Consider the following 27,123-nt stretch of genomic DNA (forward strand, 5'->3'; position numbering starts at 1 on the left):
TACGAATAGACAAGTTTATCAGAAATCAATAGTCGCTAATTAGTGGTGACTGTGGACGCTAACATGCTGTCCGCTTTGCTGTCTTGCTGTCAAACAGTCAATAAGAGGCAGTGAATAGCAACGCCCCTAGACCGTATTGAGTTATCTTGATTTAACGTGTTGTGAAGTGCAAAGGTATTTAGTTTTTTTTTGGTTCTTTGGTGAAACAATAAGTTGAGTGACAAATATTTAGGGAATACGCGACGAAACTAAGTCTATAATGTTATTGCGTTTTTATTAATTAATTTTGAGGCGGATTGTAGGTAAAATCTATGACAGTTTCAGATCAAGTGAATATATGTAATAATAAATAAGAAATCCTTTTTCGTATTGTTCCGTATCCTTTGTTTTCATATTGTGATCAAACATAACAAATGTGAATTAACTACTTACAGGAAATCTAAAAAAGTGCTGGATACGACGGTTGGTCCTATTCCGAAAGAAGCCTCCAACAAAACCGCAACATTAAACAGTAAACTAATGCCACCAACCCTACATAAATGAATAAACAAAACAATTTCTACTTAAGTGTCTACTCTAGTCCACCAATTTTCGATCCTTCAATTTAGAATTTTTCGCACACTTAAACCTATATGTAATATCCACAAAGTCTATCGTATCGGCTGTGGGATCGGTCTCCTCTCACACGACGCGATGAGAACCGTTCTGCTAATGAATAGGAACACTAATTAGACGCTCTATGACATTGGCATTTATAGGTTGTAGAACGTAGCGAGTGTTGCGTATACACGAGTAATTAACGATTTATTGTACTAACATTACATTATTTAAATTTCATTCTTCATCATTTTGTTTAAATTGATCTGTTGTTCATCTATCTATATCTATACTAATATATAAAGCTGAAGAGTTTGTTTGTTTGAACGCGCTAATCTCAGGAACTACTGGTCCAAATTGAAAAATTCTTTTTGTGTTGAATAGACCATTCATCAAAGAAGGCTTTAGGCTATAAACCATCAGGCTGCGACTAATAGGAGCGAAGATACAATGGAAAATGTGAAAAAAACAGGGAAATGGTAAATCATTACATATCTTCTACCCACGGGGACGAAGTCGCGTGCAACAGCTAGTTTATTATAAGAAGGCAACCTAGGACTGAAATAAATTCAAAAGAGGCAACAAGAGCTGTTTATGCTTTTGTGCTAAAAGGCTAAGAACGGAACAATTTTACTTAGGCTCAGCTGTCTGTTTCTGTCTGTCTGTCCTTCAGCAGGCTGTTTCATTAACCTTACCTAATATCTGGACAGTTGGAATCTTCCAAGATGATGTCCGACTCGCAATTTCCTGTCTTTTCTATTTTTCTTACACTTTTCTAAGTGCCTTTGATTTAATGACGACAACCAAGCGTAAAAACATAATTTTATCCTAGACATCGGTTCAGATTTAACATCGGTCACAAATCCAAGACGGAAAATAAAATTAACCTTAAACCCATTGACATAATTATGAACATGTAAAAGGCAAAACAGCCAGCAATCAAATTAACTCGATAATTCCAAACCTCACTCGATATAAAATAAATTAAACTCTACGACACTAATGCCCGCTCGACTCGATCGTAACCAAATCGAGTTATTTGACGTCTGACACAAACACGTCACATTATATTATCGATTCAAATCGATCGCAATCATCTTAATGCGAAAAACTCGATTGAGCCGTTCGCGTTGATTCGACGAAACCTGAATCTTGAATTAATTGACAACTGTATTCGCGCCTGATCGGGGTCCTTACACTGATCCATAATTTGGTAGTGAATTTTTTTCTTTTATCCTGGGACAACTCACACACGGTTATCTGATCCCAATCTAAGCAGAGCTTGTGTTATGGTAACCAGACAACTGATAAACTTACTTATATTTCTAAACATATGTTTACATATTATAGATAAATTACACCCAGACACCAGAACCAATGATCATGCTCATCACACAACATTTGTCCTGATCGGGAATCGAACCCACGACCTCTGGTATAGCAGTCAGGGTCACTAACCACTAGAGTAATCCCTGTAGTCTTTGTTAATAATCAATTCAAACTGTTTACTTATATCTAAACATCCGAATTCTCGAGGAATACAATGCTTAATGTCGTTGGAAACTGTCGTTGAAGACTTATTTATCGCGTGTACAGTTCAGACATGATATCTAACAACACTGTCTGGGAATTCCTAATTGATTTTAATGATATTGAAGTTTTAACGACGATTTTCTTAAACATTTCTGCTAAAAAGTTGATGTTAATATATTTTTCAAATTGTTTCAGGATTTGTTGGAGCGGATTTTTCGGTTATTTGACGTGGACACAGCTGAACATTTAGTGCAAAACGAATGGCTCGAATACCTGAAAGAGAGGCTTACGTAAGTTGATAAAATCTATCTACTACTACAGTAGCCCATTATATCAGCTACCTATAATAAACTATAAACTATATCTATTATTATTATACCTATGGTAGATTCTCTCATAAAGGTATAGTGTTACAGGAATTTGTCTATACATCTTTTGCCTTTTGCTTAGAAGCTTTGTGAGAGCTGGAGTATAAATGGAACTTGAAGCCGGATTACGGCTTGGGTTATTGACTGTTAATAACCTTTAAATAAAAAATATGCTGAGCAGCACGTCGATGCAGTATAAAAAATCTAAAACATAAAAATATCTCCCGACATAACTTCCAAAGGTTTTGTGCAGCGCCATCTTGTGTTGAGTAGAATAACTGTCTTAAGCTTAAATATTTCATCTCTTCAGGGAGGACAAACAAATAGACTTCGTCGAGCAAGTAGAAAGCGTCGCATACGTATTATGTGGGAATGGAGTCATAAAGCTCGACACGTTTCAACAAATCCTAAAAAACAAAGTTGTAAGTATGAGCTCTTCACAGCGCCATCTATGTTTACTGAGAAACTAGCCGTGTTTATTTAGTGCTACTATTGTCTAAGAGATGTCGGTGTTAAATCATCTAAACCATAATTTCAATTTTAAATTGAATAGTCCCTATCTTTATAAAATATTAAATTCTTTAACATCCTTAAATCTAAACCATTCACTTACAATTTCTTCGTCAAGAGGGTATTCAGAGATAAATCAATTTTTTGCCAAACATTTCTAGCATTTGCTTTGTTATATAAAAAAGTGGAGGGTACATTGAGAACTATTAATTATCTTTAATTAGGAGCCAGACATTTTTCTTTTATTTAATAAATAAATATTTTTAGGTGACGAACAAGTTGTTTAGAGTTGTGGACACGGATGGTGACGGGTATGCGACAGGTGACGAAATCATGGAGTTCCTATCTACAGTTACGAGTAGCAGGTAACATGTTTATTAAAATACTTTGTATGTAATCATAAATACTTATCTTCATATGTTTTTGTGACTATTTTCGTACCCCATTATCATTACTATCATAGGCCTCGCCTTTCTCGTGCTAGCCTCATCCAGACTAGACCCGAGACCTACTAATTTGTAAATACCATGGAAATATTAAAAACCTGAAACACGTCGTAAATATTCAGTACATAAAGTTGTCATGACTTCATGCCTTTCTCTGAAATCAATAGAAGATTTAGAACAGTGAAACAAGATGGTGTTTTTACCATCCTAAAACAATATTACCTTTTTGGTCGTCACTTCATAAAAATAAAAACAGAATTTCATCCAAACTAACCGAGTATCTTCCTTCAGGCCTCGGGTAGGCTTCGACAAGCACAGCGTGGACCGACTGGAGAAGCTGTTCCGGGAGACAGTCGGAGACGAGAAGGAGATCACTCGAGAACAGTTCCAGAAGATCGTCGTGTCCAAGAATGTGAGTAGTCATAACATGACGGTGTACTGTGATCTGGTGACCTACGCAAAAGAGTAAAAAAATGGTGTGGAATTGAGCTTCACTATTTCTTTTGTTTACACCACGCTCCACTACGAAAACTTAAAATCATAGCTCTTCCTTCGTTGACATCGCAGCCATTACAGTGTCTACCTGTATTTCATCTAGATAATGTATGTGTTAAGGAAATAAATATGATTAAAAAAAAATTACGATAAGAACCTAACTGACAATGACTAATTTCTTCAATATCCTCGCCAGCCATTCTTCACGGAGCGAGTGTTCCAGATCTTCGACGAGGACGACTCGGGCGCCATCTCACTGCAGGAGTTCATCGCGGCGGTGCACCGGTTCGCGGGGCAGACGCCCGAGGACAAGATACGGTTCCTCTTCAAGGTGTATGACTTGGATGGTGAGGCAGATAATGTAGCTTAGAAACAGTATGTAACAATAATTGTTGTTAAACTAGTAATTCTGGACCGGTCGCCCTAGAATTCGTAGGCTAAATATAAATATAACCATTGCAACTGAAGTATGATATCACATCATATCATCTCATGGTAAGCAAAGCCTGCTCAGCGAAAGCTTTTCGAAGTATAAGAAAAGAATAGTTTCTGAGTGAGTTCAAAAAAAAAACCAAAGAATTAATTTATTGCTTCCTAAGTTGTCTTCTGTATTAGGTACTTTACAACCCCAACCAGACCATTCTACTGTGATGTAGCATCATTCTAAACCCAAATTACCGTTCCCCATTTTACTAAATTCTTCTACCACCAACACTCCAGGTGACGGTCTCATCCAGCACCGTGAGCTGCAACACGTGATGCGCGCATGCATGGAGGAGAACGGCATGCAGTTCAGTGATGACCAGCTGCTGGAGCTGACTACTGCCATGTTTGAGGATGCAGACACTGAACACCGCGGGGCCATCACGTATGAGGCGCTGAAGAAGCAGCTCAGCAACCATGATGGATTGCTGGAGAATCTGTCTATAAGGTGAGGTGTTAAGTAGGAGAATGAGTTAATCTATAATTTAAAATGTATGTGTCTTTGTGCATAGGATTTGAATGTTTGTGAGACCCCCGCGACCCAAGGATGAAAATCATTAATGCGGGAGTCGTTTAAAAAAAAGTAGTTTGGATATCATAACCATTAATGCAACGATGTTGATGTTTAAGATGGATGCTTAATGGTCAAAATATTGAATTCCAAATCAAATATAATATTTTTAAAATAAATATGTTGATGTAGTTCGAGCAGAAATCAGATTTTGACTGAATTATATTTGACTAGGATTTGACGAAGCGAGTCAAACCATGGACTCTTTAAGTCATTAACTTTCGCTGAAATATTTAACAATTAATGTCTTTACTTTGTATTCACTGATTCATGCTAAGCGTTGCGTCTGTCTTGTCACTAAAGTGATTATTTTTAGTATTTTCTTGCACATTATATATTTAATAAACGATCCATACCTAAAACATAAAATACCTAATTCCATTTACTTCATTTTCCAATCCACCATCTCCGTTCCAGTATCGACCGCTGGCTGGTCCCTCCTAAAGAAGAACCAAAGAAGCCAGTCTCCGTCCTCCAGCGCCTCTCCAGCCTGAAGCCGTACCAGCTGTCGCGGCCCTACTTCCGCAACAACTACGTGTACCTCACGTACCTCGGCGTCTTCTTCATGGTCAACATCGTGCTGTTCGTGGCGAGAAGCGTCGAGTACCGAGAGGCTAATGGATTTGTTATACTGGCTAGGGCTTGTGGTGAGTATGTTTGGGCTAATTGCACTCTTGGAAATCGGTTCATCTACTTAACTAAGTATGTGTGTAATAATTAGATTGAGTCGTTTAGAAGTTCATACGTTTAGAAGTGATATGGATTAGTATTCTTAACTTCCCTAGTGATAATAGATGGAGCTTTTGTTTTATAAACTTACCTTAATTTTCACTATGTTTATATCTACCAGGAAAAATACTTAACCCATACTAAATCATTAATATTTTCTACGGGTAATAAGATCCTGTATTACTATTATCTTCCAGGCCAGTGCCTCAACTTCAACTGCGCGTGGGTGCTGGTCCTCATGCTCCGCAACTGCCTGACGCAGCTGCGCGTGCGCGGCTGCAGCTCGTTCCTGCCGCTGGACCACCACATCTACCTGCACAAGCTGACCGGCGTGCTCATCACCATCTACAGCGCCGTGCATACTGGCATGCACTTGTGTAACTTTAGTGAGTTTGTTTTCATACTAATTTGATGGTCTACCACCATTTCTCACATTCTTACTGAAAGGATTTTTTTTAATTAACCTTGTTTAAAAATTCTCTTTCTTCATTAACTTTCCTAAGGTCAGATTATAATCAATAACGCCTCTGAGAATGCCTGAGAATGTCTGAAAAAAAGACATAATATTATTAGACTCGCTATAGTTAAAAGTGTTATAGGTAGTAGTAGTATAAAATTGACGTAACGATAATGTTGTCAGACAATTTCACAAAAGTTTACCTTACATTTCAGGCTTGATAGTTATTTACGACGCGAAGGTGAACGCAGCAAACTTCACGCTGTCAGAGTGGCTGCTGACCCAGAAGCCGGGGATGTTCGGGCTGGTGGCGGGGTGCGCGAACCCCACCGGCGTGGCGCTAGCTGTCATACTGCTGGTCATGTTCGTCTGCAGCCAGCCGTTCATCAGGCGAGGGGGGAGCTTTGAGGTTAGTTTTTTAGTGCGCTTATTATCTATTGTTGCTGCTAGTGATTTAGTCGAGTCTGTGATAAAATTTTGAATTATCTTTAAATCGAAGTAGATATACTAACGTGATTTTATAAGGCAGTGGAGTAGTATTAAAGTAGTGAAGTGGGATAACAAAAAAAAAATTTTTTCGTTTTGCGTGTATTTTACATACATTCAAATTGCATGCAAGTCTCTCGATCTCATGAATGAGATAAACTAGAATTTAAAATCACCGTTAAATCAGAACATCTATTTTTGGGCAGTAAAATGAAAGAGAATCCACTAACTCCATCGACACCGAGTCTTTTAACCCAAAAAAGAAGAAGAAGACGTATTAAAAAAAATTAAACCCCAGGTATTCTACTGGAGCCACCTGCTGTATGTCCCCTTCTGGCTGCTGCTGCTGTTCCACGGGCCCAACTTCTGGAAGTGGTTCGTGGTGCCCGGTACCATATACCTGTCTGAGAGGATCATGAGGCTCGTGTGGATGAGGTAAGGTCTAGACAAACTGATCTTAAGTGCTTTGTGCTCATGGGTTGCTTATCATTTTTTAAATTGATTCAAGGAAAAAGCTCTTATATCAGGCAATAGTCTATCACAAAGGTGGAATAGATTTTCTACCCTAAACTTGCCTAAGTCATTTCTGTGAAGAGAATAAATAAATTATTTATTTATTATTTATTCATGAATGAAATATAGTCAAGCTCCTAGAGATATAATACACATCGGACAGATCTCTAGCCTAAGTCATAGGATCGTCGGATCCTGTTCCCGATTTTATTTTCTTCATAAATATTAAAAGCTTGGTGTTAAAATTATATTCTACAACCATTGAATTCACCTCTTGCCAGCACGGATTGAAATGGTCATAACAATTACGTCATCGTGACATTAAACCTTTTCTTATTCACCAGATCCGAGCGAGGCAAGACCTACATATCGTCGGGCATCCTGCTCCCCTCCCGCGTCACGCACCTGGTGGTGAAGAGGCCGCCTCTGTTCGACTTCCACGCCGGCGACTACGTGTTCGTCAACATCCCCGCGATAGCCACATACGAGTGGCATCCGTTTACTATCAGCAGTGCGCCAGAACTGGAAGGTATAAATAGAAACATAATAGGACACTATGTATTTACAAATGTAGCGATTAACCGATGACCTAAAAATGTGGCTGGCTCGGACTGCATGCGTAAGGCCTAGGACCGGATCATTATACAGAATGAACCTGGATGAGCTAAAATGATTGATTGACACTTATGTATCTATAATATAATGTTGATATACTGTTAATCATTCCATGATATAACAGGATACCTATGGCTTCACATACGTGGTGTGGGCGAGTGGACAAACCGGCTGTACTCGTACTTCGAGCGCGAGCAGGCGCGGCTGCAGGGAGGCGAGGATCTGCCGGCTATCGAGAACGGACACCAGTAAGTATCCAAAAGTCTTTCAAAAAAATAATAATAATAAAATTTTATTTATTCAGTGTAACAGAGGATTCAATAAGACAGGACTTTATTTTATCCCTTTTGATTAGGCAAGGTTATACTAAATGTGAAAAGCCGAGAATCATTTTGAAGATGTAAATTATGAAAGTCCTGTTAGTAATGGACTGCACTATCTTAAGTCTAGGCTGAGTAAGCTAAACGAATGCGACAGGTTCAAAGAAAAATAATAATTTTGCAAGTGACATTAAAATTTTACTGAACTTCTTAGTTGCAATTTACAATCTTCTCTTCCTTTCCTACTGACAATGGACCTTTTTTATAGGAAACTGGCTCGTTCCATCTCTAGTCAGAGCAAGAAGAGCAGGAAGAGTTCGATCAACAGCGTCAAGAAGAGGTCGGTGGACTTCTCCCCGACAAGTTTCACCAACCATGCGTTTGTTGGAGACGATGCTCTGAGTTTGGATCCCAAACCTATTGAATGTAAGTGTTGTGTTTACTTTAACCATTGCGAGGTGAAAGAAAAAAAAAAACTTTCGTTTAAAAAAAATATAAGAAATATAATTGTTTAAATAATCAGACTACTCACTACTATTTTCTGACTCATTTCGAACACTACCCGCTGATCCTCACTCTAAGAATTTTGATCCCTGACTAACTTGATATTAAATAAAACTAAATGATTCTTTCAAAAATTATCAAGTCGTTTAAAGTTCTCACTGGCTAATATTAACAAAGATATTAAGAGTTGTTGAAACTTTCAACAATTTATGAAAATATTTAATCAAGAGTAATGAAATTTACGTTTAAATTTTAACAAAAACGATAAAGCTCAGCATATAGAGAGTGACGCCACTCAATTGTATGTTTTACAGTGCCATCAATAACCACAAAGGTCTCCTACCACCCCTCGCTGCTGGCGCCCGCCAGGACTCTGGAGAAGTCCCGCTCCATGCCTGATGTGCAGAAGAATGTTAAGAAACGGCAGAGATTGATGGCGTAAGTATACTTTATTGCGTAAATAGCTTAGAGCAGAAGAAGAAAACAGATTTTTGTCCATTTGTTCCTACAAACTGTCGTCATCATTTCCCTTCCTCGTTCGTCTTGGCTTTACCGCAATAATTAATCATGATAAACAGGCAGGAATTGTTTATAGCGAATGAATGAGTCTACTAAAGGCTCGATCCAAAAAGGCATAGGATGAGTTTCATCAAAACCTGTGCTAAAGAATTATCAGAAAATAGTATCATGACCGATGAACAATGAAATTCGTTGTTACATCATAGATTTTATATTTACTGCACGGACAGCCGAGTGCTTGAGGCCAACACGCCAACCCCACTGTCAATACGTGTCGCGGTTTTCATCCCCGCCTAGAACAAGCATAAGTGTGATCCACGAATCCTTACTCTGAGTCTGGGTCACTTTTTGCACGTAGTTTGAAAGTTTGTGTAACCCCCGCGACACTAGCACTAAATTCCAAACAGCGGGAGTTGTTTTTTCTTTAAATGCTGCTGACATCCTTACAGTTCGTGTCTAAATATCTATCTCCTTCCAGCCTCCGCGACTTCATGCGCTCGGAGTCGGAGAGCAAGCTGGACGAGGACTCGCTCCGCAGCGCCCGCAAGAGCTTCGGGCTGGCGAGCCGCATCCCGCACAACAAGTCGCTGGTGCACAGCTTCCGGTACATGCGCACCAAGCCCACCATCATCGCCTTCAAGACGCCCAGCTTCGATGAGAGGAGACGGAGTAATGATAGTATCTTGACTCTCGGTAAGACCTTTGTCATAGATGTCTTTGGAAGAAGTAATAAATCCATTATTTATATCTAAGGATTTTTTTTCTCATGTGAACAGGACGTCTTGGTCGTTTTTTTTTAGCTTATCGACTTTATCAAGCAATTTTAATTCATTTCTAGTAATACAATAATTTATGCCAGACTGACTACTTGGATAGGCGAGTGGTATAATAGGTCGTCACAGCGAACTCGCTGTTCAATATCTGAGTAGGTCAAGTTCTTGTGCACTTATCCACAAATAATGAAATGAACGTTTATAAGCCCCCTACTACACAAACATTACATTGATTACAGCGAGAGTCGTGTATAAAAATAATAGTAATTATAACTTGCATTATATATCCTCAGCTCGTCGGCGGTTATCGAAGAGTCTGTCACCCGACAGAGATGTGGAGTCCCAGCCCGAGAAAATAGATGAAAATGATGGCTCCGTGGTCACCGATGAGTTTGAGAACTACCCTGTGGGAAAACCTTTGGAGGTGACTACTTAATGTTGAAACAATGATAGCAGAATAACTTCTGGGTAGACATCCTAAGAGTAAATTTAGTTTTTAACACTGAAATTGGTTACCTTGCACTCTGTAATAGTGTTATTTAGTATTATTCATTTTACATTTAAATTAAAACATATTTTAAAGAAATGCATATAACCCAAGCCCACTTGTATAGTTTCCTTCCACATTGCCCCAAGATCTACCTGGACGGTCCGTACGGCGCGGCGTCCTCCCACATCTTCGTGGCGCAGCACGCGGCGCTGGTGGCGGCCGGCATCGGCGTCACGCCCTTCGCGTCCATCCTGCAGGCCGTCATGTACCGCTACTGGAGCGCCAGGAGGGACTGCCCCAGCTGCGGACACTCCTGGGCTGCTGATATGCCCACGCAGAATATGAATCTTAAGAAGGTAGCTGAATAGAATCATGTTCTGGGTTCAATCTGAGTCTGGGTTTTGATCTAAAAGTTATTGTCAGCACTTGCTATTTCACTGTTTGCAGGGCGACTTTTTTTAATCAAGGTTGTTTCAAGATTCCGCACATTTTTTAAACACCAGTTTTTTCCTGCTGACTAGCAATTGTCTATACCGACATTTTTCACCGACCATAAGCTTTTCTATAATGAAATTATTATTTCACACGCGTTGTTTCACCAAACATTTGCTCTCCTGCTTCCGATTTACAGAGCAACTTGCAGCAAATTGTCTTTTCTATCCATCTCACTTGTTATCCAGTTTGTGACTCACACTTTTATCCATGAGTACACAATATTCAATCTTTACAAATCGCAGGTGGACTTCTTCTGGATAAACCGCGAGCAGCGCTCGTTCGAGTGGTTCGTGTCGCTACTGTCGCAGCTGGAGATCGAGCAGGCGGAGCTCGGCGGCGCCATGGAGCGCTTCCTCGAGATGCACATGTACATCACCAGCGCGCTGCAGAAGTCCGACATGAAGGCCGTGGGGCTGCAGCTGGCGCTGGACCTGCTGCATGAAAAGGTAGGACAAAGTAATGTGTTACATATGGGAAATATTTGGGGAACATCGCAAAAACAAGATCGTAGGTTACAAATATGAATATGACCATACTATGTAATTAACCTGCTATTTTAATGAAATATTTCCAAAAAAACAGAAGCCCTCTCAAACTGTTCCGTGGCTCAATGAACCGTCGAATGGTAGTTTTTTATTCATATACATATATCAAACGATGTTCTTGATTCTAGATCTATAAAATATTTTTACCCACACGTATAATACTGACTACGGTACTCAAAATGTAATTTTACAGTAAACACTTATTTTGCAGGAGAAACGCGACTTAATAACAGGCTTGAAGACCAGAACGAACGCAGGCCGTCCGAACTGGGATAAAGTGTTCAAACAGCTGCAGGAGCAGAACAAGGGCAAAGTCACAGTGTTCTACTGCGGGCCGCCGCAACTCGCCAAGATCCTACGCGTCAAGTGCGACCAATTCGGATTCGCTTTCAGGAAAGAGGTATTCTAACTTCGTTTAAGTACTGAACTTGGCTCATAGCACTGCCTTTTTTATGAAGTTTTTTTACCTTTAGCAGAATTTTTTATTTGTTTTCTCCTGAAGTAATGATGTTTTGTCTTTTGGTTAGCAACTAATAGGTATCTAAAATCTGTATAAATGAATGTTGGAGAAAACATGTTTGAAAATTCGCTAAAGTTGTGTGTCTTAGTTAAAATTTATATTAAATTAATTGTGATTATTTTTTGTAAATAACGTGTTATTTTAGCTGTCTATTTTTTTAGTTTAATTTATATTTAACCGTGCTTGGTGCTGTTAAGTTGTGACCAATTAGAAAATAAAACAGAGTTCAATATTTAGTGTATGAATAGTTTAAAATTGAACCACATTTTGACCGTAGCCTTTTGTATGTTAAGTTTTTTTTTTACATTATTTTATTAAGAAAAATGTGATGACTATTGTAAGATATATTTTCGTTAGCATAATTAATTGTAAATAGATAATTATTTTATTTCATTATTCATTTGAATGATAGTCTTATTATTTTAAGATAATATAAACTAAAGTTTTATCATAATTTAATTATCTACTCGTACCTACTTTAAGTTACCGACATATATTATCTAAAAACAAGTTTAGTCAATAAATAATGTGAACAACATCGATAGTTGAGTAAAGTAAAATTAAAATTAAAAAATTTAAGTATAGTTACCGATCAAATGATAGTCATTGTTTTTGATGAATTTCTACATATTTTTTATTGTTATTTGAAATAAAATTTACAACAAAAATATTCTTTACTTCATTACAAAATTAACACCCATATTTTTCCACTTTTTATCTACTCTTATGAACAACTAAGAAACAATAACACTGATCTACTTCTCATTATTTTTAAACACAATAATTTATCATTATGCCTACGTAAGTCCCAAACTGCAACAACAAGATACATAGGTACCTTCTTTGTTGCAGCCTTGAACATAATATCTTAAATCACGGGCAAATGTCAACTGACAGCAGACGTCACTTGTCATTATTTGCTCTATAAAACATGTATCACAATAATTGCACTCATATCGCGTTTTACTCTTGCTTGTGACGTAAAACGCGTCGCTTGCTAACAATCGCACCACTACGTACACATATGCCGATGATAACGACTATAGTACTAAAAATATTCGCGGAAGCGTCACCGGCCTTCGATCCAAGGTTTCCAGTCTAAGGTCAATGTCAATCCTGCGAAGGTCGACCTTGTTCAAACCTTGGAGCGAGGACAAGCGACCTTGTCGCAAGGACACAACCTTCAGCGAGGTTATTCGCGAAACGAGACTTTTGGCAACATTGGGAAGACTGTGGTATTTTTACAGGCGAATCTGTAAGATTTGGTAAAGACGTGAAGAAAAAAATTTTTGCATTTTGGTGACCTTGTACCAAGGTTGCACTGACGTAGCGAGGTCATTTTTTTTTGCTTCATATTTTAATTGTTCAGTAAAATACGTAGGTTCTGTAACGTAATGAAATTAAACAACACATCATAATAATGACCCATAATTTTGGGACTGATAAATATTTTATTTTATAAAGCACTTCTCATAGCGACATCTGTTACGTAATAGATTAAACTTACAGCTTACAAAACGTTAACTGGTTTCATCAGTACATGTAAATTGAACTAGATGGCGCTTTCCAATCTTTTGCAAAACTATTTTTACAGTGCTGTAGGTAGGTTATTGATTATCTTGTAATTCTGGTGCAATATAAATTTAGCTTGTCGCATATTATGATGATAAGTCATGAGATAAGAGTTGTTTATTACTAAAAATAAAAATTAATCGTAAAATTTAGTAAACATGTTATTTGGCACACAGTATGGAAATCATTATTGATCTACATGTAAATGCTTGTACGTTCGGAAATAAAGTAAAGAAATATTACCTACCCATTGTTCACATCGCTTTAAAAACTTGTACAGATACTAATTAGGTAAAACGCGCATAGAATTAGTTAATAATTAACCACTAAATATCTACTGTCTGACTTGTGATGTTAGAGAAATAATTTCTTGTCATGTTCAATAGTGCAAAAAAACCGATTTTTTGTACTGAAATGGAAGTAAAGTTTTAATATACTAATTGTGGAAGGATTTCAAAGACAAAAGACAAAGATTTATTTGCTTAAATATGGTAGTTATGCACTATACAGAGGATGTTAAGTTAGGGAAGGTGTTGCACAACAATTGTGTGTAAATTTTAAAGAAATGTGAGTCTTTTTCTTGTCTTGCCCCTCGGCTAAACAAATGCAACATTATTTTCCAGGCTGTCAGGGATTAATAAAGATTTACTTATATTTACAGCTTTCCACCTGACTTTGATCCGGCTTTCCACATAGGGAAGGTTTAAACATTGATCAAAACAGCATTTGCCCTAAATTATTTGGGACTGCTCTGTAGCGTATACTAGATAGGCACGGTAAGTGTATGCACAGTGTCAGAATCTGATGTATTGCTGAAGCGAAAGAGATCAGTTGTCACGTGACAGGAAGTCGTCGATTAGGTACTTGGTTTCTGCGAAACTAATTTGCGTTCTATCCTAGATCGTGTTTTGGGTGATTAAACATAAGTAGCTACATATGTGTAGGTACAAAGTTCCGGACTTAAGCAGGTATCAAACATTCTTGTATAATTTGGAGTGTCAAAATCTCTTAGGTAATAGTTTTTGACTGCCCGGATAGCCGAGTGGTTGAGGTCACCACACCAAACCCACTGATTGCAACGTATCGCAGGTTAGATCCCCGCGTAGGACAAGCATTCAAGTGTGATCCACGAATGCTTGTTCTGAGTCTGGGTGTCATTTTGCATGTGAATGGTATGTTTGTAAAACCCCCCGCGACACAAGGATTAAATTCCTTATTGTGGAAGTCGTTTTAAAAAAAAGGAAAATTAAACTTTCTGAAGACAGAAAGTTGAAGGGATTGCCCATTTATAAATCTTTTCAAGACAATATTTTTTTACCAAATGTCAGACTCCATGTTCTGTGATCAATAGTTTGTTTATTGGTCAACCAATGGCTCTTGAATCAGAAAATTTAAAAACAGATTAGACTAATTAGCGTTCCATAAAAATGCGGGTCATTATAATAATCAAAGTGATCGCTTCTTCAAATTTCACCCAAGTCCATCGAGTGTAAAAATAGACAAAAAAAAATACAATATGTAAAATTCGTCAGCGAATATTGATAACCGCAGGACATCGATAAAGACAGGTTTTCATAAAAAGCGATAACATTCGCTGATGCACACAAGTTAAGGTAATTTCTCATTTAAGTGTAACCGACAGGATATTCTTAGTAAATGCGTGTCGTAGGAAACCTTCAGAAGGTTTGGCCCCGCGGGGATCCTCTTCAGATCCCTGCTGTTGTGACTATTTGACTTAAATAAAGGAGGCTTGAGCCAAAGTGGAGATGAAAAATAAATGTATTACTGACTGGCTTCGTGCCTTGTGTCACATTGCTAACTAATCTTTTTAAAACAAGCAGCCTCGGCCGAAAGGCTAGTTCTATGCTTGGATTTGTATGCCTTAGGTGCAGGTTTGATGCCGACGCAGGCAAAGTACAATTACGACTTTTTGAAACTTAAATTATTTTAACATTACTTTTAAATGGAGAAGGAAAAGATCATGAGGAAACCTGGAATCCAAATATTGGAATCTAAAATTGCCAAAAATACTCAAAAGTCCCTTATATGGGCAAGGAAGTGCCCTGTACCCAGCAGAAGGACGTAGATAGGCAACAATTCTAAGGAGCATCCTATACCCACCATAGACCGCTATATTATATCAGCGTATAACTTGCGTTACTGCAGTATTATACATTCGACTAAAAACGTTATCTCAAATTAAACAGATGAACAGCTGATTGACAAATAACACATGTTTTACATAATCACATGGAAATAGTTTTATGGACGTAAGTTAAACAGGAAAGGATGGGGAATATTTATAGACTATATCCGACTTAAGACATGTTAGAAGATTAAAAAAATCTGTCTGTCTGTATATAACGCGTTATACCTTTTGAACATATTTTTTAGAGAAAGTAACGAAAGCAGTTGATTATATGAGTAGTCATACTGGAAGTAAACAGAGTTTAGTCTAACTAATAGATTTGAGTATAGTTAGAAGTCAGACGTACGCACGACGTTGTGTAGTAAGACGACCCCAAGGATAAGAGGAAGAAAAAAAGACTAAATTAAGAAAAAAGATGAAAACCTTAACAAAAGTAAACCACTCGATGTACAACGGCTTCTAATAGCCACAATATTGCTTCATGGTCTCTATAAAATAAATCAAATCATTACACAAAGACCATTTATTCAAGATAGGACTTTTTGAACGTCAAATTATTCTGTCACATAGACAGCTCCCCGTATCGCACACCCTTCACCGCTTCCTCTGCCTGTGAAGAAGAAACGGTAACAAACTCCACAGCGTATACTACAGTCACAGTATTCACCAATACTAGATCCCACCGTCATTGCGTCACCATCCTTACTAATATTATAAATGTGGAAGAGTGGATGTTTGGATGGCTGAACAGATTTAGATGTAATTTGGCATGCATATAGCCATTGAATTGGAAAAGAACATTTTATTTCGATTTTGGTAATAGTTCCCGAGGGAAAATTTAAAAGGTATGTAATAGCTATAAGATCACTAAGGGGATGTATTTCCATGGAAACGGGGACCATCGAACGCTGTAAACTGAAGTTCACGCAGACAGAGTCGTAGGCAACAACTAGTATTTTGTAAAGAAAGTTGCGGTTTAAACTAGTCTCACATGAAACACTATGATCGAGCCCCATCCATCCCGATATTATAAATGTCAGCTATTTATATTTATTTCCACGTTTGCGATGCAAACACGGTTGTCTGCCAACACACGTGGCCGGATAGCGCTAAGGATTAGGGTACCACCGGTGCGCATGCGCCAGTTACACTCGATACTTTAATGTACTTCTATAGTGTGTGCTCTTTACATTTTACAAAAAACTATAATAAGACTGCCAAAAAGTAAGTTTTTTAAGCTTAAGCCTCTTCTTCTTTATCAGCACACCCATGACGGAGTGGGCGTGGTCATCGCTTCAGGTGTTGGAGACATGCTTCACAACACGCCGTGCTTCTCTGAGATTCTTTTCTTGTGATGTAGTATAGCTTTTTCCATTTCCTATCTATTAAAAATGGATTTTGGAACCGCGAAACTAACATTTCAAATGTGCCAGAAAAAGGGTTTACTTGAAATTAAAACCTTTTGATCTTCATTATAAGTCATTTACTCATGTACTGAGCTAACAACCTCCTTGTTCAATCTGTAGACCTAAAAATATCTCGACCTGTCCCAAGTCGTCCCATTTGGTGTTACACCTCAGTGTGCGCGTGCGCTTACCTTTATCAACATGTTTACACTAATACATTTGTCAGTTGTCACAGTTAGTGCGCGAGTACATTGCGAGCCGGCCGCACGTCTCCACTGCGTTCGAATATTTACTAAAGTTATGTTCACGTGATTCAAAATGAAATTATTGTGGTGTGTTGTGTTGTTCACAGTTTGCGCCGCAGTTTCAGGTAATTACTGAATTTATTGATACCTCGTTTTATGTTTGTCATTATGGATTTTGTGCAGACACGCTTCGTAAAAAATAAGGTAGTTATCTCTTTTTGGTGTACATAATTCGGTCCTGATTAAGTTTGGGAAAGTCCTAGGGACAAGTTTTTATTGATGGTTCGAAATATTTGTTTACTTCTTTTTTTGGCTTGGCCTAATCCAAAAAGACCGGCGGACTAGAGGGAATCCGATAAGACACATAGGAAATCCTAAAATGTTTATAGTTCCTTTCGTGTGAGATGATTCATACTTTGAACTCCAAAACACCAGATTGCCTGACTAGTTTCGGACCCAACTTCCTCAATTATGGACTAACGCGGCAGTGGGATCGTGAATTGCATAGTTCGAATCAGGACTCGCGGCTCTCAAAACTAGCTTCCTAATCCCGATAAACACGAGTGGTTAAATAGAAATCCATTTTTTTTCTTATTTTACATAAACTATTTTTATCGTTTCTTCTTGTTTTCAACGTATAGTGTAGTGACGGATACAGCGTCTTAATATTATCTGAAATTGGTGATAAACAATCATCGTGATCATACAAAAATAACAGTTAAGCACTGTTCATGTTGTCTCGAAACAGAGCAATGTAAAAGACTAGTTGTGAAGAGACGACCAATTTGAAAGCGAAGGAGACCAGTGGTCCTGCCTTAATATTGATATTATTGCAGTCGCAGAAGCATGCCCAAATTGCGTTAAATGGAGTCACTCTTATGCGACTACAGTAATACTACCTACTATAACAGATGCTGGCAGGAACTTTGATTATTCACAAACAACATTAACCTAATGCTATGAATCTCCCAAATAAGTCAGAGTCCATCTGGAGGCCTACATCCTCCTTATAAAGTATTCTTGCAGCGTTGGAAGCTTATGGTAGACTGAAGAGTATAAAACAGAATCTCTCATTTTATTTAAACTCTCAGTTTTAACTAATATTCCTTGTATCGCTTGGGTTTCCGAAAACATTCAAGGCTCAAGCTACATGTCCTAGGACATCCATCTCACTGCCTAAGTAAGTCTATGAGACGATCATGAGTCCTTCTGACATTAAGAGCGCTGTGGAAGGAATCACTTAAATCTTCTCATCCTTATGAAGTTGTCTAACATTGAATTAAGTTACATAAGTGACCGCACGAATATAAACTTTCATGCGGTCAGATAGAACCTACATTTGGTATTCGACCTTTCATCTCATCTGTCAAGTGTAATACGATGATTGAAGATGCCCAGATGATTTGAGCATATGATTTAAAGGAGAAGAGGCCTAAAAGTACTCGAAAAATCTTCACAATGAAACGTAAAATAAAACTCGTTTCTTTGTACCCTAAAGTTGATCACCATCTCCTAATAATGCCAAGCTTTCGTAACTTAGCATTACTTCCTTCTATTGGTCATGTTCTATGTCTTCAATAGCGTATGCAAGTAGTGCTATTAAAGTGTTATTTAAACAAGAATAACACAAACAATATAATGTATTTCAACCTTTTTCTAATTTATTTTGTCCACGTTTTGAGGTTTCTATGCATATCTCTATAGCAGTTGATTGTAAAAACAAGGGTCTAAGAATGAATCATGTAATATCTAAATAAAACGGTCTGATACTCGAACAATAAATAACAAGTCAATTTTAATGTATTTTTATTAATAATAAAATAATAAAATAATTTATTTCCCAAAAAATATTACAAAGTTTGTCTTAATTATTAGCTAGAAGAAAACAATGGTTCAGATATATAATAGCATCCGCTGCCGAACTAGGTTAGGACCTGTATTTCAGCAAAACGGCGCCACTCCCCGTAGCATCAGAATTTAAACTAGCTTATCACTATTTTACACAAAAACATCAAACTAGAAATAAATGTGAAATAAATGGTGTGTAAGAGTGCCTCTCTTTGTATATGGGTGTAGTGAACGTGTGTGTATGTGAGAGGGTGTGTATTGTTTACATATCAGACTTATGAATACTGATTCCCGCGAAACAATGACTTGTCCAGCTTGTTGTTATTTACTACGTATTTTAATGTATTTATTTTATATTATTATGTATATATATATATTTTTTTTCTATTTCTCTGCCTTATATATTATTATTTGTTATTATTAAATTATTAATTGATTATCTTTGTACGTTTAAATTACCGTAAAACCGCCAAAAGCTCCTCAGTATCTTTGTATTGCAAAGTTAGTAACCAAGCTTCAACAGTTTTTTTGCATTTGTTTTTATTTAGTGGATAGATTGTAAGGATATTATTGATCTTATTATACAAATAAGGACCTAACGCACAAAAGAACTTCCTGATGAAAGCTGTGTGAAACTGTTTTGTATATTCACATACTCTATTTTTGCGTCGTTGCGTATTGTTTTGGGGATTAAAAGGCAATTCGTGATGTTGCTTCAATATTAGGGACGAAATAAACAATTGTCTGACTGTAAGCACTGCACAGTCTTTATAAAGTAGTGCTGTAGGGTACAAGAACGGGCGAAAAGTGCTTACCTTTAGTACAGCACGTTGTGCGATTTCGAGGCGTTTTATAATTGTAGCCGGAGCACCACCCCAAACAGTGATACAATACGAAAGCAACGACTGGCATAGTGCGAAATACACTTGTTTTACAAGTTTGGGTTCAGCTACATATCTTAATGTTTTAAAAACTATTATAAGCTTGCGGATTCGTCCAGTTAAAACCTCAATATATTTAGCAAAATTTAAATTTTTATCTAAAATTAAACCGAGATATTTAATATGCTCAGTTTGTTTTACTTTGGGGCAACAACAGTTCTGGGTATTAGAATTAGGTTCCACGCAACTATGAGCTACCAAAACATGTTCATCTGAAAATCTACTTTGGTTACGAATGGTAAAAGTCATGTACTTCGTCTTATCAGCATTTAACGTCAAGACATTATCGGCGAGCCATGTAGTTATAACGTTAAGTGCATTTTGAGCAGCTTCGTATGTCTCTTTCCAGGTATTTGCTGAAAGTAAGATTACCGTATCGTCTGCGTACGATATAACTTGACCCTGGGTGATATTTTTTTGGCACAGATCATTAATATACATCAAGAATAAAGTAGGCCCTAAAACGCTACCTTGCGGAACTCCAAAAGTTACTGGCAAATCGGCGCTTACGTAATTTCCTATTATTGTAGCCTGACATCGATTTGTCAGATAGCTTGTAAACAAATCCAACTGTTTGTCTCTAATTCCAAACGATTCGAGCTTATTCAGAAGCATGGGGACAGAGACCGTGTCAAAAGCTTTGGCCAAGTCCAGAAAAATAGCCAAGCACTTTCTTCTGTCATCTAAATTTATAGCTATATATTCCGTGACAGCATGGACTGCATCAGAGGTGGACTTAGAGCGACGAAAGCCATACTGATTTTTAGATAGCAGATTGTGGGATTCCAAATAATTTACTAACCTAGTATTAATAAGTTTTTCTAGAATTTTGGCAATAGAAGAGAGCAGGGAAATTGGCCTGTAGTTAGTGACACGATCCCTGTCACCACCCTTGTGAATGGGAACAATTAAAGACTTCTTGAGTTTATTTGGGAAAACTCCCTCGCTAAAACAATGATTAAATAAAAATGTCAAAGGGGCTACTAAAAAGTCCCTAAACTGTTTGAGGAATCTGTTCGAGATCCTATCCCATCCAACAGCGCAATCGTTTTTTAGACTTGAAATTATATTAATGACTTCATTATGCTCAATTTCCGTCAGTACAAAAGAATATGATGTCCTAGAAAAAATATTGGAAGCGTTATTAGTGAGCCTGCTACTCCTGGAAATATTTTCTGCCAATTTTTTGCCAACATTGACGAAGTAACTGTTAACTAACTGTACAGACTCTTGTGGAGTAGGAGCCAATTTTAATAAATCGATTGGAGCCGGGTTTGTTTTAGCGGTGTTTGTAATTAATTTGATTGCCTGCCATATTTTTTTATTATCATTTCCTGCATTAGATATTTGATCTTTTTCATATGCTCTTTTAACTTTCCTTAATATTAAATTACAGTAATTTCTGTAGCGTGTATACGTGATTCTGAGGATTTCGTTATTAGGAGATTTCTTAAGTTTGTAATGTAAACGGTCCCTGTTTCGCATGCAACGCATCAAACCCGGAGTTATCCACGGCTTTATAATTTTCTTTCGCCCTGCTAAGGATATTGATTGAGTATTCTTGTCTATAGCCGTTGTCACAGAATCAATAAAGTAATTTAAAGAATAATCTGGATCTGAAGATTCGTATATGGGAGTAAAGTCAATTTTAGCTATGTCAAGTTTAACTTGTTCGAAATTTATTTTATTTATAGTTTTTACAGAATAATTACGTGTTTGTTTTTTGTATAGGGATAACAACACCGGTTTGTGATCAGTCAGTGTGGTATGAACAACTAACGTAGTTGCCAGATATTTTGTTTTTAATAACACATGATCAAGACAAGTTCCACTGGCTTCCCGAGTGACATAGGAGTGGGCTGGTAGCAGTGAGTGATAGGCCGCCAGCGTCAAGTATTGATCTATATTACGGTGGGGTTTGTCCGAATTTATAGCAATATTTATATCCCCTATTACAGCGATAGTTTTAAACTGTTTTATTTGTTCCAAAGTATTATTCAAAGAGTTACAAAAATGGTCTAGATTTGTATAGGAAGGGGATCGGTATATAGCGATGATGGCAATATCGCTTCCTATCCTAATCAGTAGGCCATTAGCTTCTGCAATGGAAGGTTCTTCCACCGTGATCGCAAGTCCTTCCCTACTGTACACAACTACACCGTCATTTTGTAACACGTTATTTTTCGTAGAAAATACCTGGTAACCTTGTAGGCTCGGAATGATGGGCGCACAAGATAACCAACATTCGGTTAATATAAGTATATCTAAATCTAGTTTAATTCGAGTCAGTAAAACTTCAAATCCTGGTAAATTCGAATTAATACTTCTTATGTTCTGTGTAAGTATAGTAAGACCGGATACAGTATTGGGCATCAGTCGACTACAGTCCTCTAAGTTGCACTCGAAACTTTTTGAGACGTTGTAATTATCCAGATCATCAGGTAAATCACCTTGACTATTGAATTTTAAATAAAAAGGAAATATATTCGTCTATAAAAGAGGACAATAAATCAAAATATTTTAGTAGTTTTGGGCTGGAAAATGTTTTACGTGAGTTAAGAGAAATAAGAAAAATATAGCATTCATAAGTAAGCGAATTGATGTAATATGATAGTGTATAAATGTATTGCGTGCAATTTAAACTAGAGTTGTAGTAATTATATATTAGTGGCAAATAAACATAAAAATAAAAAAGAGCGCATGCAAAAGTTACTATGTGTGAAACACTTCCTTTACAGAAAGTCCAAAAAATATACTTAGAAACTAGTCATTTGACATTTTTTAACTTTTCCAAATCCGCTTCAGTTTCAATTTTAATCTGTGCCCGGCCGGTGCTTTTACGAAGGTAAACTATTCCTCTCGAAGTCCAGCAAAAATCATACCCATATTCCTTTTGAAAAGCCCGAGCCAAATAGAAAATTTTCTGTGTTTTTTGCGTCAGAGTTTCAGCAACGAAGACAGGTTTCAAGGTATCAGTTTTAATGAAATGTGTTGTATTTAATTTTTCACCCTTTTGCTTGGTTTTATTGAAATCTTTTACTGCAGACAGCACCTTTTCTTTCATCAGTACAGAGGTAAATTCAGTAATTATCGGATTTGAAGAGTCCTTGGCCGTTGTACGATAAATATCCTTGATATCCGATTCCTTAATATCAATATTGAGTGTTTTACCCATTTGTTGTGCTATTAGGCAGAGTTCAGACTTGGTTTCATTCCTGTCAGGTTTCGTTTTAGGGATATTGCGAATTTCAATTCCTGATGCCCGTGTTTTACGTTCTAAAGTGTCAATCTTCTGCTCCAATGAATTAATGTATTTTTTATCCTCCTTTTTTGCGTCTTCCAGTAATTTAATGCGAGATAAAATTTCATCATATTTATGAGACATTGTCTCGACAGATTTAGTTAATTCGGCATTCTGTTCCCGAAGACTATTGACAGAAACCAGCAAATCTTGAAAGCGTTTATCTTGCTCATTCGAAAGAGTGTCGAACATTTTTTTTAGTGTACACATAAAACTATTTATGTCATCACCATCAAACTTGCGTTTTTTTCGCTCCGTAACATTCATGGCAAGTTGATGTAGATTTGGTTCAGACAGCGACACCGAAACGTTGTTTCCAATAGTCGCTTCCGCGTCAGTGCTCTGCGTAATCGGCGACTTTTGCGACACAGGCGGCGTAGGAGCATTGAGGAGTGTAGGGGGGGGCGATCGACGAACTGACATAATGACAGAAATGTACTAGGGCCGCAGCAATTTGTAGGCGGTAAATAAATAAACTCCTTTGCCTTAAATGCAAGACCAGTTTTAACAGGGGTCTAATAACCTGGGCACGTATCGACGATTTAGTACAAATCTAGCGGTGGCCACTATAACGTTGACCCCAGGTACTCACACGTACAAACACGGGTCTCGGCAGTATACACTCGTCGTTGATGTATATTTGTGTGCGCTGGCGCCGATTGTACGATAAGCTCTTCGGTAGTTCTGCGCTCCTATTTTTTCACACTTATTTACTGTTGCAAATTTATTTAAAATTTCAAAAATAAGCGAAACAAAAAAACACGACTGAGTTCGGCAGAGGTCCGAGGGGAAGGAGTTATTGTGACGTCATCGTCATATTTTAACATTCCGACAAATAAGTTCAAAGATATTATATCGCTCATAGATTTGGCGATAAGTCTTTTATTGCTAGATATAAAGCTTGACTCCGATTGGTTTGATACGGATCTGTGTTTTAGCAGAAACAGCGGAAATTATTATGACGGAGGTTATTTCTTCATATTTTTGTCATGTTTAGCATTAAAAAGACCGAAGATTAACCTATACCAAGCAGAGGCTAAAGTGTATTTAGGCTAAAGTGGTATTTAAATTGTGAAGTTTGTGGTCTTCCCGTTTCTTTTTATTAGTCTCAATAACAATTTCTTCATTAGCTGCAGTTCTTTATAACATGTAATAACTCAAGTCTCCAATATCTATCGACTTATCCAAAGCCATGACGATAATCTATGTAATTTGAACAAAACGATGATTTTCAGACGATTATTTGGACACTGGAATTGTCCCATTGAAAATAAGACTGCTATAAATAAGAATGGCCCAACATTTGACCTAAAATATATTAAAATGATGGACTTTTAAGTTTTGACCCCAGTACCTTGTCAAAATTGTAACATGTAGGACTGTCGCAGCACTTGTATGTATGTGTGGTCGTTTCAAACGTCTGGATGGCTTATATGCCTCTGAGTTGCATTAATGATGTCAGCTATCGCCATACCAAAATTTTATCGAATCGATCCAGCCATTTTTGCGCACAAATACACACACACGTAACACATTGTTTTGTTCTAACTATTTTGGTAGTTAGACTAGTCAGAAGAACGACTTATAAGAGGTATTAATAACTGAATGAGTTTGACGTTAGTCACTAAACCACAAGCCATTTTAAGATATAAAATGAATCATTACACACTTGTTTAGAACTCGTAACTAAGCAGAAACTATTGTATGGTTAAACCAAATCATATTAATTAACTGCTAAAACAACTACAAAATTAATCAAGAGGAAGTCGGAATCGCGACACTGAGAAAAATAATTGGAAAAGGTAAACCACCCTTCAAATTCACCTCCATATTAACTGTTCCCTCAATTTCTATTCTTAATTATTTTTGGTGGTATTTGTTTATAGTATTATAGAGTAAATAATTTAATAGAAATATATGTATGACAAAAGAAACGTAAATCATATAAAAGTAGCTATTTCCCCCCGGGCCCGAGCGCTAAAAATCGAAAATGATTTCACGGAGAAACAGTATCCTGAGCCTGTGTTAATCCTGGTTGTAAACTATCTGTGTAACAAGTTTTGTCTAAATCCGTTCAGTGGTTTTCACGTAATAAAGGAACAAACATCTAAAAATCCATACATCCAAACTTTCGCGTTTATAATATTAGTAGGATCACGATGTTAGATAGGTAAGATAGATAAAGCATTTATTCGGTACAAACAATAACAGACACAAAGAAATGTTTGGAGTATCGCTTGAAACATCAGAAAAGCATAGTTATATCTACGTAGAGCCAAGTCTTATAACGTAAGTCATAATGTCACAGAGATGGTGGTATGTTAGAATGGGGAATCCCACACCACTCGGCTTCTACGCAATAAATATACATCCTTTATGAAACATAATCGCTTGTTCTCGAATCAATGTCTAGAGATATATCCTAATCTATCTCACGTGATAGAATGTAAATGTAAATTCAAGATCATTTCCCTTCACTATGTGTTCGAGAAAGAACTGAAAGGTACTTATCATACTTTCATTGTAAAATGATAAATAATTTGTGATTAGATACTTGAAGCTGATCTCACACGAGGCGGCTGTGTGTCTGTCTGCCCTTCAGCAGGCTGTGTCTCATGAACTGTTACAGTTAGACATCTGAAATGTTCACAATCTGAGGTTGTACCTCTGTTGCCGCCTAACAAAAAATACTCCGAAGCTTACACCACTCATAAATTTGTTATAGAAAACTGTAGAATTTTTTTCACCCAACCAATTTGTTTTTCTAAAACGCCATTCCTACGGAGAAGAACCGATCTTTTTCCCGATCTTTTTCTAAGCTTTCTTTGGATCCATCTTACTGTGCTGACAACATATATAACTAAAGCTTGCCTGACACATCTGCTTAGCCAATTTTATGAAGTGACAAACATAGTACAACTTGTCTACTTGAAATTGCAACATTGAGACATTACTCAACTTCAACGTACATGTTACAATTACACAATGCGACACAGCACACGATTCGCATACATATACTATCAGAACTTTCCTTAATTAATGAGCGAGGTCTCCCAATTAGCCGTGCGCTGCAGTTTGACCCCGTGACCCCGCGCTTGCTAGTTAATCCTCGTTATCTGAGTCTAAAGATTAACTTGATGTAAGCAAGAAATAATTTTCCGTCGAATCAATTGATGGAGAATTAAGATCGTTAGTTCAGAGAAATTTTGCATGCGAATTAATTAGAGTTTGCGATGGGTTGTGAGATCGATTTCTGTACTAAGAAAGTATGTAATAATATGTAATACTATTGTATATTATGTGGTATAGGGAGATACTCCTTAAAGTTGAAGCTTAGAGCTGAAGTTTTAAAGCTTTTCTTACAAATGTAATTTATCCTTGTATCCCGGGGGGTTTCACAAACATTCAAGTCACTCGCACAGAAATTTAACATCACGAATTATAAAATTTTACTGAAAAAAATACTAGCCTGATCAGTACAATACGTGTGTCCGGTGTAACAGTCAAAGATTAAGCTCTGAATCTCTAAGCTAAGTTACATGTCTAAAAACGTTGGCTTCAGTAAAGGCATACACAAGTAGGCAGTCACAAGAATGACATTTCATTTCAGAAAGTCACGTGACGTCTGTCATTTACATACGAGCGTCTGTAAACGATAAAGTTTGTCAGATTGTCAATGTCTACAGGTGTTT

The 27,123-nt window shown here is 37.2% G+C and overlaps 2 protein-coding genes across 4 annotated transcripts in view; both read left to right on the plus strand.

Moving 5' to 3' along the window:
* LOC113499387 (NADPH oxidase 5) overlaps positions 1–12,101 on the plus strand; it is a 39,505-nt gene extending 27,404 nt beyond the window's left edge. The window contains exons 2-20 of one of the 2 annotated variants that reach the window (XM_026879857.1): positions 2,326–2,420; positions 2,809–2,920; positions 3,276–3,373; positions 3,746–3,866; positions 4,146–4,296; positions 4,670–4,880; positions 5,421–5,650; positions 5,930–6,118; positions 6,405–6,598; positions 6,974–7,110; positions 7,533–7,717; positions 7,928–8,051; positions 8,392–8,549; positions 8,942–9,065; positions 9,625–9,839; positions 10,213–10,343; positions 10,556–10,765; positions 11,147–11,350; positions 11,661–12,101. In XM_026879857.1, coding sequence (XP_026735658.1) covers positions 2,326–2,420; positions 2,809–2,920; positions 3,276–3,373; positions 3,746–3,866; positions 4,146–4,296; positions 4,670–4,880; positions 5,421–5,650; positions 5,930–6,118; positions 6,405–6,598; positions 6,974–7,110; positions 7,533–7,717; positions 7,928–8,051; positions 8,392–8,549; positions 8,942–9,065; positions 9,625–9,839; positions 10,213–10,343; positions 10,556–10,765; positions 11,147–11,350; positions 11,661–11,858 — 3,087 coding nt within the window. In that variant the 3' untranslated portion in view covers positions 11,859–12,101. Of the gene's footprint in view, positions 1–2,325; positions 2,421–2,808; positions 2,921–3,101; positions 3,200–3,275; positions 3,374–3,745; positions 3,867–4,145; positions 4,297–4,669; positions 4,881–5,420; positions 5,651–5,929; positions 6,119–6,404; positions 6,599–6,973; positions 7,111–7,532; positions 7,718–7,927; positions 8,052–8,391; positions 8,550–8,941; positions 9,066–9,624; positions 9,840–10,212; positions 10,344–10,555; positions 10,766–11,146; positions 11,351–11,660 lie in introns of those variants that run through there. The other variant, XM_026879858.1, reaches the window with a different exon arrangement.
* A 5,223-nt stretch (positions 12,102–17,324) lies between these two features.
* Positions 17,325–27,123, plus strand: part of LOC113499511 (aspartic and glutamic acid-rich protein-like) — a 29,874-nt gene continuing 20,075 nt past the window's right edge. For both annotated transcript variants that reach the window (XM_026880016.1, XM_026880015.1), the window contains exon 1: positions 17,325–17,466. In XM_026880016.1, coding sequence (XP_026735817.1) covers positions 17,415–17,466 — 52 coding nt within the window. In that variant the 5' untranslated portion in view covers positions 17,325–17,414. The remainder of the gene's footprint in view (positions 17,467–27,123) is intronic.

This window comes from Trichoplusia ni, chromosome 12, assembly GCF_003590095.1.
Source record: "Trichoplusia ni isolate ovarian cell line Hi5 chromosome 12, tn1, whole genome shotgun sequence".
Classification (NCBI taxonomy): domain Eukaryota; kingdom Metazoa; phylum Arthropoda; class Insecta; order Lepidoptera; family Noctuidae; genus Trichoplusia; species Trichoplusia ni.